The sequence below is a fragment of the Sebastes fasciatus genome, chromosome 22 (genome assembly GCF_043250625.1).
Source record: "Sebastes fasciatus isolate fSebFas1 chromosome 22, fSebFas1.pri, whole genome shotgun sequence".
NCBI classification, from domain to species: Eukaryota; Metazoa; Chordata; class Actinopteri; order Perciformes; family Sebastidae; genus Sebastes; species Sebastes fasciatus.
Genome location: NC_133816.1, coordinates 22,860,152 through 22,878,500, shown reverse-complemented (window position 1 = coordinate 22,878,500; position 18,349 = coordinate 22,860,152). Strand labels below are relative to the sequence as shown.

Sequence of the window (18,349 nt, the reverse complement as noted above, 5' to 3'; positions counted from 1 at the left end):
CTGTCGCTGTATAATAGAGTCAACTTCCTAGACATGTTTACTACTGACAGAGAGACGACCCTTTAAATCAGTCAGTTGTTAGACATTCAGAGTTCTTCTTCTTCTGTTGGTCACACAGACGTTCCAGGAAGTAAAGTCAGAGTGAGTCAGGGGATGGAAATAGATGAAGAGAGGAGACTGCTGCCGAGGAGCCGTGGAGCAAGGCAGCAGCGTAAATAGAATAGAATAGAATAGAATAGAATAGAATAGAATGGGTCGGACCTCTCTTCTGTCGTCCAACTCGCAGCGTTCCTTGTTTCTGGAAGTTTCCAGATGTTTCTTCTCTGGACAGAAGCAGCAGCTGGCTGTGGTTCACCCTCAGCTTCACCCTCCTCATCTTCATCCTCCTCTGAGCACATCAACTGTCTGCCATCATCATCATCATCATCAGGATCTGATCTTCATCACGACCTAAACAAATACACAGATATTTCATCACAACAACCACAAATATTCCATGTTTATTAAACCGTTACTTTTAAAATATAAAGCTGGTGATGGTTAAAATGTCTGAGGAATTAAAATATGTAACGTTAGCAAGAAAACAAATATATAAACAGAGAAAGAAATAAGCAAATAAAAAATAGAAATGGATAAAATAATAAATAAGTTTTACTAAATGTTAAAATATACGGAGAAAGAAATAAGTAAATAAAACAATTTGGTAATAAAATAGAAAAGGATAAAATAATAAATAAGTTTTAAAAAAAATTTAAAATATAAGAAGAAAGAAATAAGTAAATAAAAAACATGTGGAAATAAAAATAGAAATAAATAAAATAAGAAATAAGAAAAACAAATGTTAAAATATAAGGAGAAAGAAACAAGTTACTACAAATGTGGCAATATAAAAATAAAAAAAATTAAAAATAAATGTGAAATACAAAGACATAAGAATATATGAAAGAATAATTATAAGTGGTTTAATTTATTTTCACATTTATTTCTGTCTATATTTATATATTAGAAATACATATTTATTTTTTGCATATAAATTGTTCTATTTTTTCTGTATATTTATTTTATTTATTTTCATAAAATATTTTGTTTGTATCTCTTTATTTTAAGGAAGTCTTCTATATTTATTTCTCTTTATATTTCCAATTTTTTAATTTACTTCCACATTTGTTTTCTTATTCTTTTACAGACTTATTCTTTTTTTATGGCACTCCTATGACTCTACACATGATGCCATGATTTATGATGGATAAAATAATAAATAAGTTTTAAAAAAAATGTTAAAATATAAGGAGAAAGAAATAAGCAAATAAAAAGAGAAAGAAATAAACAAATAAAAAATGTGGAAATAAAAATAGAAATAGATAAAATAATAAATAAGTTTTAAAAAATGTTAAAATATAAGGAGAAAGAAATAAGCAAATAAAAAGAGAAAGAAATAAGTAAATAAAAAAATGTGGAAATAAAAATAGAAATGGATAAAATAATAAATAAGTTTAAAATTTTTTTTAAAATATAAGGAGAAAGAAATAAGTAAATAAAAATGTGGAAATATAAAAATAAAAATAAAAGAGATAAATTAAGAGAAGTAACATGAAGTAAATACAGTATCAAACAATTAACTTCATTTAAAACTGAATGCTGTTGAATTATATTCGTTTGTTAGCCTTAGTTAATTAAAAACTGTACAGTCTTTATTAGCCAAATGTGCTCATTTAGTCATGACAGCTGCTGCATTAAAACCGTTAACCAGACTCCGCTGACAAAAGGGTAAAGTTTTCAAAAAACAACGTTAATCTTAATAAAATTACTCCATATTACATAAAGTGTATATAAACTAATAATATAACGTAGATTTCGGTTTATCGGCATCACTTACCGGCAGAAAAAAGCAAATTTGTGGGATTAAAACCAACTTTTACAGCAGCTGCTTTTAGTGGAAACCATAGTGGAAAACCTTTGGACCGCTCAAGTCTCGCGAGAGCTGCTTCCTCCTGGCTGAGCTGTTCACGCAGGAACTCAAGATCTCGCGAGAAGGAAGAGAAAAGAAACCAACCAACTGTAAACATCAGTACAGGCTGCTGTTTGAGGTACTTGTACTTTATTTGATTTATACACAGCTACTTTGTTCAGCAAACAAACCAAAAATAAATAAATCATGGCATCATGTGTAGAGTCATGGGAGTGCCATAAAAAAGAATAAATCTGTAAAAGAATAAGAAAATAAATGTTAAAATATAATGAGGAATAAATAAAAGACGAAATAATGAACATTAAAAAAACATTAAAATAAAAAATATATAGAAAAATGCAAAAAAATATATTTTTGGAAAGTATAAATATATACAGAAATAAATTAACAAATAAATGAAAAAAATGAATGAAAACGTTTATAATTATTCTTTCATATTTTGTTATTTGTCTTTATATTTCCATATATATTTATTACACATTTTTATTAACTTGTTTCTTTCTCCTTTTATTTTAACATTTGTTTATCTTATTTCTTATTTTACTTATTTATATTTTTATTTCCACATGTTTTTTTTAACTTATTTCTTTCTCTTTATATTTTAACATTTTTAACTTATCATTTTATTTATTTATATTTAAATATAAAATAAATAAAATAAATAAAATAAATAAAATAAATAAAATAAATAAAATAAATAAAATAAATAAAATAAACACATTATAGTTTTAGACCATCTGTTTCAAAACATGTCTTTCTTTACATGCTGTTATTTTTTTCATTTAGTACATTAAAATAAAGAAAAAAGTAAGTAAGTAAAAGTAAGAAAAAAGTGTAAATGAGTTGGTTTGGGTAAAAAAAGGTTGAAATATTCTTAATGTACTACAAAACTACCAAAATGCTGCTTCAGTGATAATAATCCTATAATGTAATATATATATAACTATGACTTACTGTAAGTACATTTTGCTGATAATCTGTTGAATGCAGGACTGCTGTGTGTATTTGTCCAGCACTGGAGGAGAAGTGAAAGAGAGAGAGTCACCCTCCTCTTCCTACTTCTCTTATCACGTCTTCAGCCGGCCATAAAACACAACACAACCAGTAAACTCTGCACTAACTCTCTCTCTCTCTGCTCTCTGCTGTTGGTGTCCTGAGGTTTGGACGTCTGTCAGCAGCTCTTCTCACTGGGACTTTGTAGCTTCAGCAGGTGAGTAATGAACTTTCAGAATATTTCCATTTTTTGTGTAAATATATATAAAATGGAGAAAACTGTAATATAGTATTTTTTTTCAGGGAATGTCACCACAGACATTTCACAATACCACAAATGATCCTTTCAAACAAATCTGTGACATTTGCATAACTTTTCAAAATTAAACATAATTTTTTTTTAGGGCTGTCAGACGATTAAAATATTTAATCACGATTAATAATTTTTTATCTGTTAAAAATGTACTTTAAAGGGAGATTTGTCAAGTATTTAATACTCTTATCAATATTGTAGTGGGTAAATATGCTGCTTTATGCAAATGTATGTATATATTTATTATTGGAAATCAAATAACAACACAAAACAATGACAGATATTGTCCAGAAACCCTCACAGGTACTGCATTTAGCATAAAACAATATGCTCAAATCATAACACGGCAAACTGCAGCCCAACAGACAACAACAGCTGTCAGTGTGTCAGCTGAAAACGCGTTAAAGAAAATTAGTGCTGCTAAAATTAATTTGTGTTAACGCCTTTGACAAGAAATAATAAAAATTTTAAAAAATCTTTAAAATAAAGGGATACAAATAAATATTATATGAAATCAAATAACTACAATTTAAAAGAAATAGATATACAGAAAAAAATAGAATAATTTATATGCAAAAAAAAATAAATGTTTCTAATATATAAATAAATGAACAAATAAATGTGAAAATAAATGAAAAATGCTTATAATTATTCTATTTTGTTATTTCCACAGTTATTTATTCTAGAAATAAATAAGTGAATACAAATGTTGAAATCAAAGAATGCCAAGAATGCCCTGCTGCCAGTTGCCATGGTAACCAGATAATCAATGTTATTCAATTCACCTGTCAGTGGTCTGAATGTTATGACTGATTGGTGCGTATATATATTTATATATATTTAGATATAGAGGGTTGTAGCTCTTAAAGGGATAGTCCAGGTGTTTTTGAAGTGGGGGTTGTATGAGGTACTCGTCTATAGTGAATGTTTTAATTATCGTTACTTGTAAGAAATGTTAATCTACATAGTGACATGTTTGTTCAGTGTTTCAGGAGGTGAGAGGTCGAAGATGTCGGAGACTGTAGTGGAACTCGGGTTGAATGGAAACTCAGAACATCAGGTACCTTCCTCCTCCACTTCCTCTGGATGCTAATAGTACATATTTATGAGACTCTTTTTACGTGTTTTGTGTCTCTTTGTGATTATTTTGAGTCTCTTTGTAGTTGTTTTGTGTCTCTTTGTGGTCATTTTGTGTCTATTTGTGGTCATTTTGTGTCTATTTCTAGTTGTTTTGTGTCTATTTCTAGTTATTTCGTGTCTATTTGTAGTCATTTTGTGTCTCTTTGTGATCATTTTGAGTCTCTTTGTAGTTGTTTTGTGTCTCTTTGTGGTCATTTTGTGTCTCTTTGTGGTCATTTTGTGTCTATTTGTGGTCATTTTGTGTCTATTTCTAGTTGTTTCGTGTCTATTTGTAGTCATTTTGTGTCTCTTTGTGATAATTTTGAGTCTCGTTGTAGTTGTTTTGCGTCTCTTTTTAGTTATTTTGGATTTCTTAATGGCCATTTTGAGACTGAGACTTTTTCCAAGTGTTTTGTGTCTGTTTGTGGTTATTTTGAGTTTCTTTGTAGTTGTTTTGTGTCTCTTTTGAGTTTTCTTTGAGGTCATTTTGAGTCTCTTCCTGGTAGATACGTGTCTTGAGAAATATCAGTCAGTCAGTTTTGGGGTGAATTATCTGTATCTTTTTTCAGTCTGCAAGTTCGAGCCGATCGCGGCACGGCGCCACTGTCAGCTTTCATAACATCGACTACAAGGTGACACAGGGAGGAGGCTGCCTGAGTCGAAAGAAGGGTACGACCAAAAACATCCTCGTCGACCTCAAGTGAGTACACTCTGTGGTCTGAAACCTCGGAGAGCAAACGTCTGAGCTCTGAGTTTGGCAAACTGAGGATGTGAGTTTGTTTGTCTACGTGCTAACAGGAGGACACCTGGGAAGCAAACGTGACTCGATCAAGGCCCACATGGATCAAACACACACACACACACACACACACACACAGAGACATGTTTGGCAAAGGAAGGGAGTTTGCTTGATCAAGAAACTCACATTTCCTCTGAGACAAACACAAACGTACAGAAGCTTGTCAGAAAACAATGACTCTCAGCTTAAACCAACAAAAACAGCTGCAGGGGGCATGATGCTGAACTGCCTCCGTAGGTCCATCCATAATCCAGCACCACCATGAGGTTAACTTTTCTTTAGTTTTTAGTGAAATATCTCAACAACTACCAGATAGATCTCCATGAAATTTGGCCCTAGTATTTGTGGTGGCAAGAGGATAAATCCTACCAATTTTGGTGATCTCTGACTTTTCCTCTAGCGCCACCAACAGGTACGATTTTCACTTATCCGTTGAAATATCTCAACATTTACTGAAAGGATTGGCATAAAATAGGATACAAACATTCATGGTTCCCAGAGGATGAATCATACTGACTTTGATGATCCTCTGACTTTTGCTCTAGTGCCACCTTGAGGTTGACAAATGTGCTAATTATTAAATGTTAGCATGTTAACACGCTTAACTAACATGGTGAACATTATACATGCTAAACATCAGCATGATAGCATTGTCATGTGAGCATGTTATCATTCAGATTTCAGCATTTAGCTCTGCTCACAGAGTTTGCATGGCTGTAGACTCTTGTTATAGTAATGCAACAGTTTTATTTATTCCTTAAGCTAATTAATTGTTTGCCCAATTAAGCACTCTGTAGTGTTTCAACGTACATCTATCCCAGACAAAAGCTAAAAACCATAAATCAGAGTATTCAAGAAAAAGGTATAACCCCAAGTTTTTCTCCATTGTTATTCACCAAGAGGTCATATTCTTTCTTTTTTTACTCTGTAGCTGAAACACAGCAAAACCGTCAAAAGTATGTGATTATGATCTGTTATGAAAAGTCTTTAATTATGTAAAAATGCAGTGGGTCAAAGTGCAGTGTGTACATGCGGTTTATAGAGGGTGGTATCTCTGGTGTTTTACTGTCCAGTGTGTGTGTAATCATTGACAAGTCTCAACACAAAGTTGAAGGTTGAGTGTTTTTATTGAAACGTTGGAGCATTTGCTGCTTCAGTTGATCTATTCATGTGAGGATGATGCCCGTCCTGATAGCTTGTTTTTTCCACTCAGAGCTTATTCAAATTTACTTTACCATCAATTATGATTTACCTTTTTAGTGTTGAGAAACTAACCACTGGGATAAACTTGGGTCGACCCTTTCCCCCCTCTGTCTTTCTCTGTTGGACAGGAATGAAGACATGAAAGGAAAAGGTTGCATCATATTGAACGCAAAACAAATTTGCTGCATCATGGTTTCAGAGTTGGAAATAAAGTGCAGTGTCATGTTTCATGAGATTTGCTGACTCATGATCTGACAGATGTTGGACAAGGGGGAAGTTCTCATTCACAAACAAATGTCAAGTTATGTAACTTGTAAAACACAATGCACAAAGAGTGATTTGTATCTTTGAATCTATTTTTGTATTTGTCATCATTTGTACTTATAAATTTAGCGTTTTTCAAAGGCACTATATTTATGAATCTCCACCTTTGTGTGGATTCTTTTGAGACTCTTTTACTGTGCTGTTACACACAAAAATCCACAAATACAGTGAACACGTGACTCGTTCATATTCAGTTAGCAAATTGCAAATTAATAATGTTATTAAGCCATGCAAATGGGATGTTTTAGTAAAAAATATGACAATGTATTTGTATATGACAATACTGTTTGTGTTTATTTACAAATGATGAAGTTGTAATTTAGAAGCACAGATACAGATATGGATTTACAGGTACAAATCGCTCTACATTTAATTGTGCATTGTGTTTTACAGGTTACATAACTTGAACATTTGTTTGTGAATACTTATGAGACTGTTTTGACACCGTAAGTCCGCAAGTAAAAAACAAGAACATTTCTCAACAGTTTCATCAAGAACTGTACTCATTGTTTACTAAACATTAAAACACATAAAATCTCTCAGTTCCTTAACAAAAGTTTAAAGTATGAATCATCATTTAGGAGGTAAAAAAAACCTGCAGTGTCATGTGTTGGAAATAAATCTGTGAAATTTAGTCAGGAGGAAGTCCTGATCTTGAGTCGGCTAAAAGACCAAAAGATGAATCAAACGATTGCAAAACAGCAACTGAAATGTCCCAATTCACCTTTTTCAGTTCCTCAAATACAGTGTATGGCAATACCAGTAATCACAGAGTTCACCAGTAGTCATTTCGAAGAAACACAGAAGAGAAACTGCCCCGTCATCTCAAAAGAAACTGTTCCAAACGTTAGAATCGAGATGAATGTGCAAATATGGTGTGAAATAAAGTGTTGTATGTCAGGAAATTTGCTGAATAAGTGACACGATAGACTTTGGACAGGAGGAAGTTGCTCTTCCTGAGTCAGCAAAAACACCAAGAGATTAATCAAACTATTGCAAAACAACAACTTAAAATGTTTCAGCTCCTTAGAAAAACATGACAGAAGCGAAACTGCCTCATCATTTCAAACAAAACAGTTGTAAACATTAGAATAGAGATGAATGAGCAAATATGAATGTGTAAATTGATACCACACTCATATCCATCTATTACATATAAAGCTCATTTAGAGACACAAAAAGGTGAGATCACTTAATTATATTGTACTGACACACATGTGTTGATATTGACACATTGTGGGGACTCACTTCCCATCTGGGGACAATCAATGAGGTCCCCACAAGGCGAGATCACTTCATAATGTTGTCACACACATCTTTTAATACAGTCAATGTGGGGACTCACTTCCCATCTGGGGACACCAAATGAGATCCGCACAAGGTGACATCACTTCATACTGTAGGGACACACATATGTTAATATAGCCACATTGTGGGGACTCACTTCCCATCTGGGGACACCAAATTAGGTCCCCACATGGTTAACATTTTATTTTTCTGGTTAAAGAAATGGTTCATTTTGGGAAATAAGAAACGTAACGTTTTTTTCTGAGTGAGATGAGAAGATTGCTATCAATCTCATGTCTCTGTGCTGGAGTCAGGATGTGGTTAGCTTAGCTTAGCTTAGCACAAAGACTGGAAACAGGGGGAAACTGCTAGCCTGATCTGTACCAGCACCTCTAAAATACATTATATCTTATCGTTTGTTTAATCTGTACATAAAACATGTAGGAAGGACAAGTTCTGATTTTATTTTTATTTTTTTAAAATTTTCCATGCACTTTAATGGTAAGCTAAGCTAAGCTAACCAGCTATTGGCTGTAGCTTCATATTTACCATACAGACAATGAGATTGGTATCATTTTATTGTTTTTAATTTAAATTTATTTATTTATTTATTTTTTTTTATTTTATGTTTTTAATGTGTATATTCTTTTTATTTAGGGAAGAAAGTGAGTCCCATTTTCTTTTGTACAAATATGTAGTTTGATTATTTGAAATAGCAAAGAGAATGAAAATATGTGGTGTAGACATATGCAAGCATTGAAATTAGATTTTTGTTTTCCTGTATTTGGAGTTACTTAGTTTGTGGTTTATTATGCATTGCACAATTATACAAAGCTAATTCATATGAACATTTCTCAATTTACTTCGCTGTTAACATTAACTTTCTCTCCCTCTCTCTCTCTCAGTGGGATCATGAAGCCGGGTCTGAACGCCATCATGGGCCCGACGGGAAGCGGGAAGTCATCGTGAGTGTCTTTGTGTGTTATAATTATGAAGTGTACCTCAAACTTTGAAATGCAAATACTTTATTACTACGCTTTCTGATAATCCTGCATATTATACCTTTTAATGGGATTCCTTTGTTGTTCAGGTTCTTGGATGTTTTGGCGGCCAGGAAGGACCCTGCAGGTCTGTCAGGAGAAGTTTTGATCGACGGAGCTCCTCAGCCTCCAAACTTCAAGTGTCTGTCTGGATACGTGGTGCAGGTGGGTTAGTCAGATCTGCAGATGTATATTGTCATACACAGTATACATGAAATTAATTTAGAAATACTGAGGTCATAATTAAAATATGAAAAGATACCGTTGAAATAAAGGTGCATCCATCATCTTGTAGTTGTTGTTGACGATGGCTTCTTGTCTCCAGGACGACGTGGTGATGGGAACTCTGACGGTCAGAGAGAACTTCACCTTCTCCGCGGCGCTGCGACTCCCGACGTCCATCTCTCAGGAGGTGAAAGATCAAAAAGTCAACACGTTGATCCAGGAGCTGGGACTGAGTCGAGTGGCCGACTCCAGGGTGAGGAGTGTGATGGAATAATTGATACACAAGTTAACTTAAGGAAGGAAGAGGTCCGGAGCTGATGATGTCTTACAAAGAAGGTTTATTGAAGCTTGATCAAGGAGCAATTATCAGGTCTCCACATTGAGGTGCTCTCTGCGTGAAGGCCTCACAACTCTGCCCTTCCTCCCTGGTGCTCAGTGTCTTACCCCTTATCATGTTTTGACTTACTCCATTCCTCTGGCATCTCTGACCCTGGTTGCCCTAGCGACTGGCTCTACGGTCTCCACTATCGACACAGCTGTACAGATAACGGTGGCTCCTCGAGACAGGACTCCAACCCAATAATGTCAACAGAGGGACACTCTGACCTTTCTACCAATAAGAGAGGAATTAATGGGAAATTACATCACAAGGAGGAAGAAAGGAGTGATAAGGAATAACGTCAGAAAAGAAAGAAAGATAATAAAACAATAAAGATAAAGGGTGTTAAAAGACACCAAGCAAAACGAAAAATAAATAGAGAGTAGAGCAACAAAAACAAAGAAAAGGCATTATTTCACTGTACGTCTGTGTGTTTGTGCAGGTGGGCACTCCGCTGATTCGTGGGATCTCCGGCGGCGAGAGGAAGAGGACGAACATCGGCATGGAGCTGATCATCGACCCGTCCGTCCTCTTCCTGGACGAGCCGACCACCGGCCTCGACGCCAGCACCGCCAACTCTGTGATGCTGCTGCTCAAGAGGTCAGTTGTCCGAGTTCTTATGTCCCAAAACCTTTGCTTTAAAGGGAAAGTTCGGGTGTTTTGAAGTGCGGTTGTATGATGTACTTAGCCATCCAGCTTCCCGGCGTCGCCAAATAGATAGAGCCAGAGCAACACGACCTCCTCTCCACGCCAAACAGATAGAGCCAAAGCAACACGACCTCCTCTCCACGCCAAACAGATAGAGCCAAAGCAACACGACCTCCTCTTCACGCCAAACAGATAGAGCCAAAGCAACACGACCTCCTCTCCACACCAAATAGATAGAGCCAGAGCAACACGACCTCCTCTCCACGCCAAACAGATAGAGCCAAAGCAACACGACCTTCTCTCCACGCCAAACAGATAGAGACAAAGCAACATGACCTCCTCTCAAGGCCAAACAGATAGAGTCAAAGCAACACAACTTCCTTCCCACGCCAAAACAGATCAAGCCAGAGCAACACAACCTCCTCTCCACGCCAAACAGATAGAGCCAAAGCAACACGACCTCCTCTCCACACCAAACAGATAGAGCCAAAGCAACACAACCTCCTCTCCACGCAAAACAGATAGAGCCAAAGCAACACAACCTCCTCTCCACGCCAAACAGATAGAGCCAAAGCAACACGACCTTCTCTCCACGCCAAACAGATAGAGCCAAAGCAACACGACCTCCTCTCAAGGCCAAACAGATAGAGTCAAAGCAACACAACTTCCTTCCCACGCCAAAACAGATCAAGCCAGAGCAACACAACCTCCTCTCCACGCCAAACAGATAGAGCCAAAGCAACATGACTTCCTCTCCACGCCAAACAGATAGAGCCAAAGCAACACGACCTCCTCTCCACACCAAACAGATAGAGCCAAAGCAACACAACCTCCTCTCCACGCAAAACAGATAGAGCCAAAGCAACACAACCTCCTCTCCACGCCAAACAGATAGAACCAAAGCAACATGACTTCCTCTCCACGCCAAACAGATAGAGCCAAAGCAACACGACCTCCTCTCCACACCAAACAGATAGAGTCAAAGCAACACAACTTCCTTCCCACGCCAAAACAGATCAAGCCAGAGCAACACAACCTCCTCTCCACGCCAAACAGATAGAGCCAAAGCAACATGACTTCCTCTCCACGCCAAACAGATAGAGCCAAAGCAACACGACCTCCTCTCCACACCAAACAGATAGAGCCAAAGCAACACAACCTCCTCTCCACGCAAAACAGATAGAGCCAAAGCAACACAACCTCCTCTCCACGCCAAACAGATAGAACCAAAGCAGCACAACCTCCTCTCCACGCCAAACAGATAGAGCCAGAGCAACACAACCTCCTCTCCACGCCAAACAGATAGAGCCAAAGCAACACGCCTTCCTTCCCATGCCAAAACAGATCAAGCCAGAGCAACATGACCTCCTCTCCACCATGGAACCTAGAGAGAGGACCAGATTTTTGGTTTTAGGTCACAGTTGTGACCTTTTAAAAATTTAGTTATCAAGTTATCAACTGCTAACAATCGCTAACGGCTTCGGTTCCCCGTCGGATACATAGACTGTATAGCTATCTCACGGTACGGTAAATATAGCGTACACTTAAACCGATAACTATCCCTTTAAGTTTATACGTCTACGAACGTCTTTTTCTCTCCCTGTTTCTTCAGGATGGCAAACAAAGGTCGCACCATCATCCTCTCCATCCACCAGCCTCGCTACTCCATCTACCGCCTGTTCGACAGCCTCACGCTGCTGATCGACGGAAAACAGGTCGGCAACATGCGCTCATTGTCACTCCTTATTTCTGTAATTCTTTCTTTTTTGTCATCCTTTTTTCACCCTTTCTTTTATTTTTGTGTTGCTCTTTCATTATCACTTTCACACGGTCTTAATTATTGCTCTTTCTGTCTTCTGTAATGCTTTTTGTCCTTTATTTGTCGCTTTTTCTTTTTGCTCACTTGTTCATTATTTGCTTTTATTCACTCTTTTTGTTGCTCTTTATATCTTTATTATTGCTTTCTTTCTCTCTTTTTAGTTACTCTTTTCACTTGTTCCTATTGCTCACTCATTGGCGCACTTTCCGTCTATTTTGTAGCTCTCGCTTTCTTTATCGCTATGTCTTTCTTTTATGTCACTATTTTTCCTTTTTCTTGTTGCTCACTCCATCTCATCTTTTTTTGTTCTCTTTTCCGTTGCTCTTTTGTTTCATAGTGAAGCTTCCTCACTTTCATATCAGCTATTGTCATATTCCGTGTTGTGTCCTGACTTTTTAATAATACAGAAATTCACATTAACTCTTTGTTTTCCACTGTAATTAAAATGATCAGGTTTACAACGGCCCGGCTCAGAGCGCACTGGATTATTTCTCAGACATCGGTAGGAACGGGAAATTAATCCAATATAACCACAACATGATGCAAAGGTGATGTACTTGTAATTCGTTTTTGGAACTTCATTTCCCAGGATACACCTGTGAACCCCACAACAACCCTGCTGACTTCTTCTTGGACATCATTAATGGAGACTCAACCGCAGTCTCCCTCAACAAAGAAGGTGTGTATGTTTGGGATCGGGTCAGATTTTGGACCGTATAAATAATGCATTTTTTATTCATTTTTCCTTATTTGCACGATTCTGAATGCCTCTTTCTTCCCTCTAGATCCAGATTTAGACTCGGTGTTGGTGTCCAGACAGGGGATCGCGGATGAACTCGTAGAGAGATATAGAAACTGCAATTACTTCAAACAGACCAAAGCAGAGCTGGGTAGGTACAAAAAGGTCACAGGGTCGATATCTATATCTGTATATATAAACTGCTTCATACACTGCTTGTCAATTTCACCAAATCAAAAACAATTATCACCTTCTGTCTCTCTCAGAAAGGATCAATCAGGGTGAGCCGAAGAGCAAAACCTCGACCTCCAGAACCATCACCTACACCACCGGCTTCTTCACCCAGTTCAGATGGGTTCTCAAGAGAACGTTCCTCAACCTCATGCTCAACCCTCAGACCTCCATCGCTCAGGTGAGAACATCGAGCAGGCTTCAGTTCCCATCCTAACAAGTCCATACTGACTTATATCATTCTAAAGTGTAACTGTAAAGCAATCAAACTTAATTACTATAGGAGACAGAGTTCATAGAGTACAAATGAGTTAGCATTATAGCACTTCCTGTTACCTCATCTGGAAGTCAATGGGTTTATCTTTAGTTAGATGCCTGAAATAAGGTCTGTGATAAACACAAGTTGAAGGGATTTTATCGTTTTGTTCTTAAAAAAGGCGGTTGCTAACAAGTGGCTAAATTAAACTACTAAACGTCATTACATCCAACACTAGTCCACCTTTAGTTTAGTGGTGGTGACGTGAAGTCATGCGACCGTGGTGTAGTTCGTTTATAGCCTTACGTTAGCTTTTTACTTCTGCATTCACACTTCAAAAATCATAAAAGTGGTGTTCATTCGTTAAGATTATCTTGCTGAACAAAACCTGTAAGTATCATAAACTTTTGTTTGCCACAGATCTTATTTTCTGTAATAATCCAAAAGCCGATGGAAAAATCCCATTGGCTTTTAATCGAGGTAACCAGGGCGATGCTAATTACCTACCTACAAAGTTGGCTTACAAAAATACCCTGCAGCTCTCTAATATGTATAAAAACATGGCAATTATTGCAGTTTTTAAATTTATGTTTTAAAACCTGGAGTTTGGTTTATTTCTATTAATTTAGACATCAACATAATTTTTTTTTTAAGAAATAAACTGACTGTATTTAAAAAGAAAAAATAGGATTGGGGTTTACTTTGTCACTTTTGTACAATTTCAATTAAGTTGGAGCAGCATCTAGTGGACAAAAGAGGAATTGCAGCTTTAGATACTTAAAGCAAAAGTTTAACACCTAAATAACGCTCCAAACTTGCGCTAAATTTTGCAGAGGAAAAACTGGCGTGGCCTTTTTCAAAGGGGTCCCTTGACCTCTGACCTCAAGATATATGCTGTTTTTATTATTTAATTATTTTATTGTATCAGTCTATACATTGTTTTTTTAGTTAATTCTTGCATATTATACCTTTTTAAGGTACATTTTGAACAGATAAAAAATGCGCGATTAATTTGCAATTATCACGATTAACTATGGACAATCGTGTGAATAATCGGGATAAATATTCTAATAGACTGACGGCCCTAATCTCTGATTAATCTGTACAAAAAAAGTGAAGAGAAAAAACAATAATTCATTTGTATAATTGTTTGTTGTATAGATTTTGAAGCAAATTAGCATGTTTCCCAAAATGTTGAAATGTTCCTTTATTAAGGTCCTCATGTTGTGGTCTCACAACAGCGTTTCGTATTAAGTGTTGCTGACTGTTACTGTGTTTTTATTCTGTTTAGTTAGCAGTGACCTTATTCCTCGCTGTGATCGTAGGAGCCATTTTCTTTGGCGTCAAGGAGGATGACAGTGGAATGCAGAACAGGTATTTTATTCTACTATTATATACTACTTACTACTACATATATTATTATCATATATCAAATTATTCTATTACAATATTCTGAAATTGTATGGTATATATTGTACAGGATTAAACTATGTATTTTTCCGTGTATTGATCAGTCTGTTGTTGTGTTTTCAGGTTCGGCGCTCTCTTCTTCATCGCTGTGAATCAGTGTTTCGGCTCGCTGTCGTCTGCTGAACTCTTCATCTCAGAGAGGAAGCTCTTCATGTGGGTTTAACGCACAAACAAATGAATTGCACTTTTTTTTCTGTTCAAAATGTACCTTAAAGGAGATTTGTCAAGTCTTTTAATGCTCTTATCAACATGGGAGTGGGTAAATATGCTGCTTTATGCAGATAAAACATCTTGATGAGGTTTATTAATACAACTTTCTGTGTGTTTTCTTCTCTCATCAGTCACGAGTACATCAGCGGTTACTACAGGGTGTCCGTGTACTTCCTGTGTAAGATCCTGTCTGACATCATCACACTGAGGACCCTCCCCGCCTTCGTCTTCGCCGGCGTGTCGTACTTCATGATTGGTGGGTAGCAGGGCTGGGACGATACATCCATCTCGCTTTGATACCATCATGAAACCTGGGTGCCGATTCGATAATGCGATTTTTGTTAACTTTTTCAACACTAGACCATGAAGGGAAAAAGTTGAATTATACACTTCGAGGAACTTTTACTTTGGAAAATATCTAAATTAATCCAGTAAAAATGTTTGATTTTCAGCATGTATGTTTGTAGTCATTGTCAGGAATTATTTATGAAATTTTTTTCACACCTTATTTTGAAAATCGGACGTAGTCACATGTGTATAAAAGCAACTTTCTATGTTTTCATTTGGGGGTTTTATGCTAAATTTTAGATGAGGAGTTTTCACTAGTGGGAGTGCTTCTTTTTGTTTGCAAATAAAATAAAATAAAATAAAAAATAAAAATAAAAAAAATAATATGATATAATATAATATTATATATAATATATATTTTGTTTGCAGACATATTTACAGATTTCTTTCACATTTTTTTAATAATATCAATTCATTCGTTTCGGCAATTTGTTTTTTTTACGCTTAGTCCACTTAAGTTTTCACCGCTAACCTCTTGTCGGTCCTCTTTTTTTTCCTCGTGCAGGTCTGAAGCCGGAAGTCGGAGCCTTCTTCATCTTCCTGCTCACCGTGATTCTGATCGCCTACGCCGCCACCGCCATGGCTCTGGCCATCTCAGCCGACCAGACGGTGGTGGCCATCGCCAACATCTACATGACCATCGCTTGCGTCTTCATGATGGTGATGACATACACACAACAGCAGCACAATCACTGACACATGCTATTTGTTTCTAATTGAACAGCTTCATCTGTAATAATCTCAATTATAATTTACTTAATTAACCTTTTTTGACATCTGGACTTCCTGCTCTGGTGCATTGAATCAAACACTCCCTGTTCATAGCAAATTGTTCGACCGATCACAGCTTCCCAAAGCCACTACATTACATTACATCACATTATATAGCACTTTGCAAAACATGTTACTTAAAGTGCTAAAATGCTAACTCATTTCTGGGTTTTAGGACTCAGTTTTGTAGCACTCTACACCTACAAGAGGCTTTTTTGTGCGTCTCCACATGTTACATCTGCCTACCATGCCACGGTCAGGTCGTTCAGTGAAAACTCACCATGTGAATAACTTTTCATCCTCACGGTCTAAAGATGGTCCTGACCAAATTTTAAGTCGATCTGATTAAATCTTTAGGAGTAGTTCGTTAAAGTACACAACCTATAAAACGCTAAAAATGGGCGAAAATCGCACATTAAATTCAAAATGGCTGACTTCCTGTTGAGTTTTGGGCATACCTCCAAGAGGCTTTTTTGTGCGTCTCCACATGTTACATCTGCCTACCAAATTTCATACATGTAGGTGAAACCTGAACAAGGGGCTCAATTTTTCCAACTTCCTAGGGGGCGCTAGCGAGCCACTTTGCAACACCCAAAGCCCGGGACCCTTAAAATAACAAATTTTCCACCGCGTCTGATGTGTGCCAAGTTTAACAACTTTCCGAGCACCTTAAGGCCCTCAAAAATGCAATTTAGAGATAAATCCCTTTTATCTTTTTATATTTATTGTTAAATCTAGATTTATTCATACCTATTTTTAGCACAAGAGAAGACATTTTTATCAGTTTAAAATGAGGATAATCATGATCTCATCAAACATTCACATGTTACATAATAACACCCAGACGTCCTCACTGTTGTTGCGTTGAAGAAAGACGTGTGTTTACCTGTTATCATCTCTTTCTCTGCAGATCTTTGCAGGTTTGCTTGTGAATCTTCCCTCCATCGTCAGCTGGCTTGCTTGGTTGAAATACTTAAGTATACCTCGATATGGCTTAGCTGTAAGTACACATAGAGAAGTGTTTTAGTGCCTGTAGCTCATCATGATAGTGTTTCTCTTCTCCTGTGGTGCACTTAAAACACCAAGAAAAAAATATATTTTAAACGCATGATGAGAGGCTCAATGAGGTTTTGTGTGTGTTTCCAGGGTCTGCAGGCTAATGAGTTTACTGGGCTGAACTTCTGTCCAGAGTTAAACAGCACAGCTGGACTCATGTAAGTATAGATATTCACATATCTGAACTGTAATGTGATGTGATTGATCTAAAAGTCAATAGCAACATGGGTTAGTTACTCACTCTCTGTGTTTCCAGATGTACGGGGGAGCAATTCCTGGAGCAGCAGGGTGTCAATTACTCCACCTGGGGCCTCTGGCAGAACCACGTCGCTCTGGCCAGCATGACCGTCATCTTCCTCACCATCACTTACCTCAAACTGCGCTTCATCAGGAAGTTCACCTAGACCTTCACCACCACCTCCAACATCATCATCATCACTGTAATATAATCTAACAAGGAAGAGCAGCTCAAGACTGTTTGTACTATTGTTTTTGCACATATTTGTAATTTCATTTGTTAATTAATGTGATAAAATGTGAAATCCTCCAGATTTCGAATACTGATGATTTGTGTGTAAAATCAAAATATTTGTTGTTTTAGCCAACCCATCTCAAACCGTAAATATTAAACATGTTCAGTATTTACGATGGGATATCCTGTTGTGTGTGGGGAACCCCCGAAGACAGCCGATAACGCAGTCACGTGGAAAAGAACGATAGAAAACCAAGCTGACTGAAGAAGGAAGTACAACCACCGCCAACCAACCAACGCTAAATGTGAAGCATAGTCGTAGTAAGATGGAGCTCAGAAATGGAGGACCAATTTGTTGATTTGAGGCAATAGCGCAAGTGTTTATTTAACGTGTCTCCATAACGTCATCCATCCATCCTTCGTGAATTTTCAGTACAAAGTAAAAACTAACATCACTAATTCTTCCTGCCCATTTGTTTACACTAATGTCAAGTTTGATTGCGAAAGATTTCCGTTTTCTTTAGTGGGGACTCTTGTTGTTGATGAATTAATCTGTTAGTGTGTAGTGTTTTGTCTGTTTTGGCCAAATCGTTGCTCTCCAGTGAAAACCATAGATGTGAACCTCACGGTGCCGCTAGAGGAAAAGTCAAAGGGTCACCAAAGTCTTTAGGATTCATC

General features: G+C 36.9%; 2 protein-coding genes across 2 annotated transcripts in view; one reads left to right on the top strand and one right to left on the bottom strand.

Moving 5' to 3' along the window:
* LOC141761360 (type II inositol 3,4-bisphosphate 4-phosphatase-like) overlaps positions 1-9,085 on the bottom strand; it is a 28,649-nt gene extending 19,564 nt beyond the window's left edge. Inside the window, exons 1-3 of the mRNA XM_074624709.1 lie at positions 9,070-9,085; positions 2,924-2,984; positions 262-450 (exon numbers count right to left, since the gene is read on the bottom strand). Coding sequence (XP_074480810.1) covers positions 262-382 — 121 coding nt within the window. The 5' untranslated portion in view covers positions 383-450; positions 2,924-2,984; positions 9,070-9,085. The remainder of the gene's footprint in view (positions 1-261; positions 451-2,923; positions 2,985-9,069) is intronic.
* On the top strand, positions 3,025-17,844 carry abcg2a (ATP-binding cassette, sub-family G (WHITE), member 2a). Its single transcript, XM_074624710.1, has 19 exons — positions 3,025-3,179; positions 4,260-4,335; positions 4,964-5,094; positions 8,913-8,972; positions 9,098-9,212; positions 9,373-9,525; positions 10,094-10,251; positions 11,912-12,014; positions 12,572-12,620; positions 12,708-12,797; positions 12,904-13,008; positions 13,124-13,269; positions 14,636-14,718; positions 14,878-14,967; positions 15,156-15,280; positions 15,878-16,032; positions 17,054-17,143; positions 17,290-17,357; positions 17,456-17,844. Exons 2-19 carry the CDS (start codon positions 4,285-4,287, stop codon positions 17,601-17,603), a joined length of 1,920 nt encoding a protein of 639 aa, XP_074480811.1. The 5' UTR covers positions 3,025-3,179; positions 4,260-4,284; the 3' UTR covers positions 17,604-17,844.
* The last annotated feature ends 505 nt before the right edge of the window (positions 17,845-18,349 follow it).

Bases quoted from the DNA above. Each gene is read 5' to 3' on its own strand.
- abcg2a (XM_074624710.1), top strand. From the start codon at position 4,285: ATGTCGGAGACTGTAGTGGAACTCGGGTTGAATGGAAACTCAGAACAT. The intron at 12,798-12,903 runs GTGTGTATGTTT...TCTTCCCTCTAG, and splicing joins AGTCTCCCTCAACAAAGAAG to ATCCAGATTTAGACTCGGTG. The intron at 14,719-14,877 runs GTATTTTATTCT...TTGTGTTTTCAG, and splicing joins GACAGTGGAATGCAGAACAG to GTTCGGCGCTCTCTTCTTCA.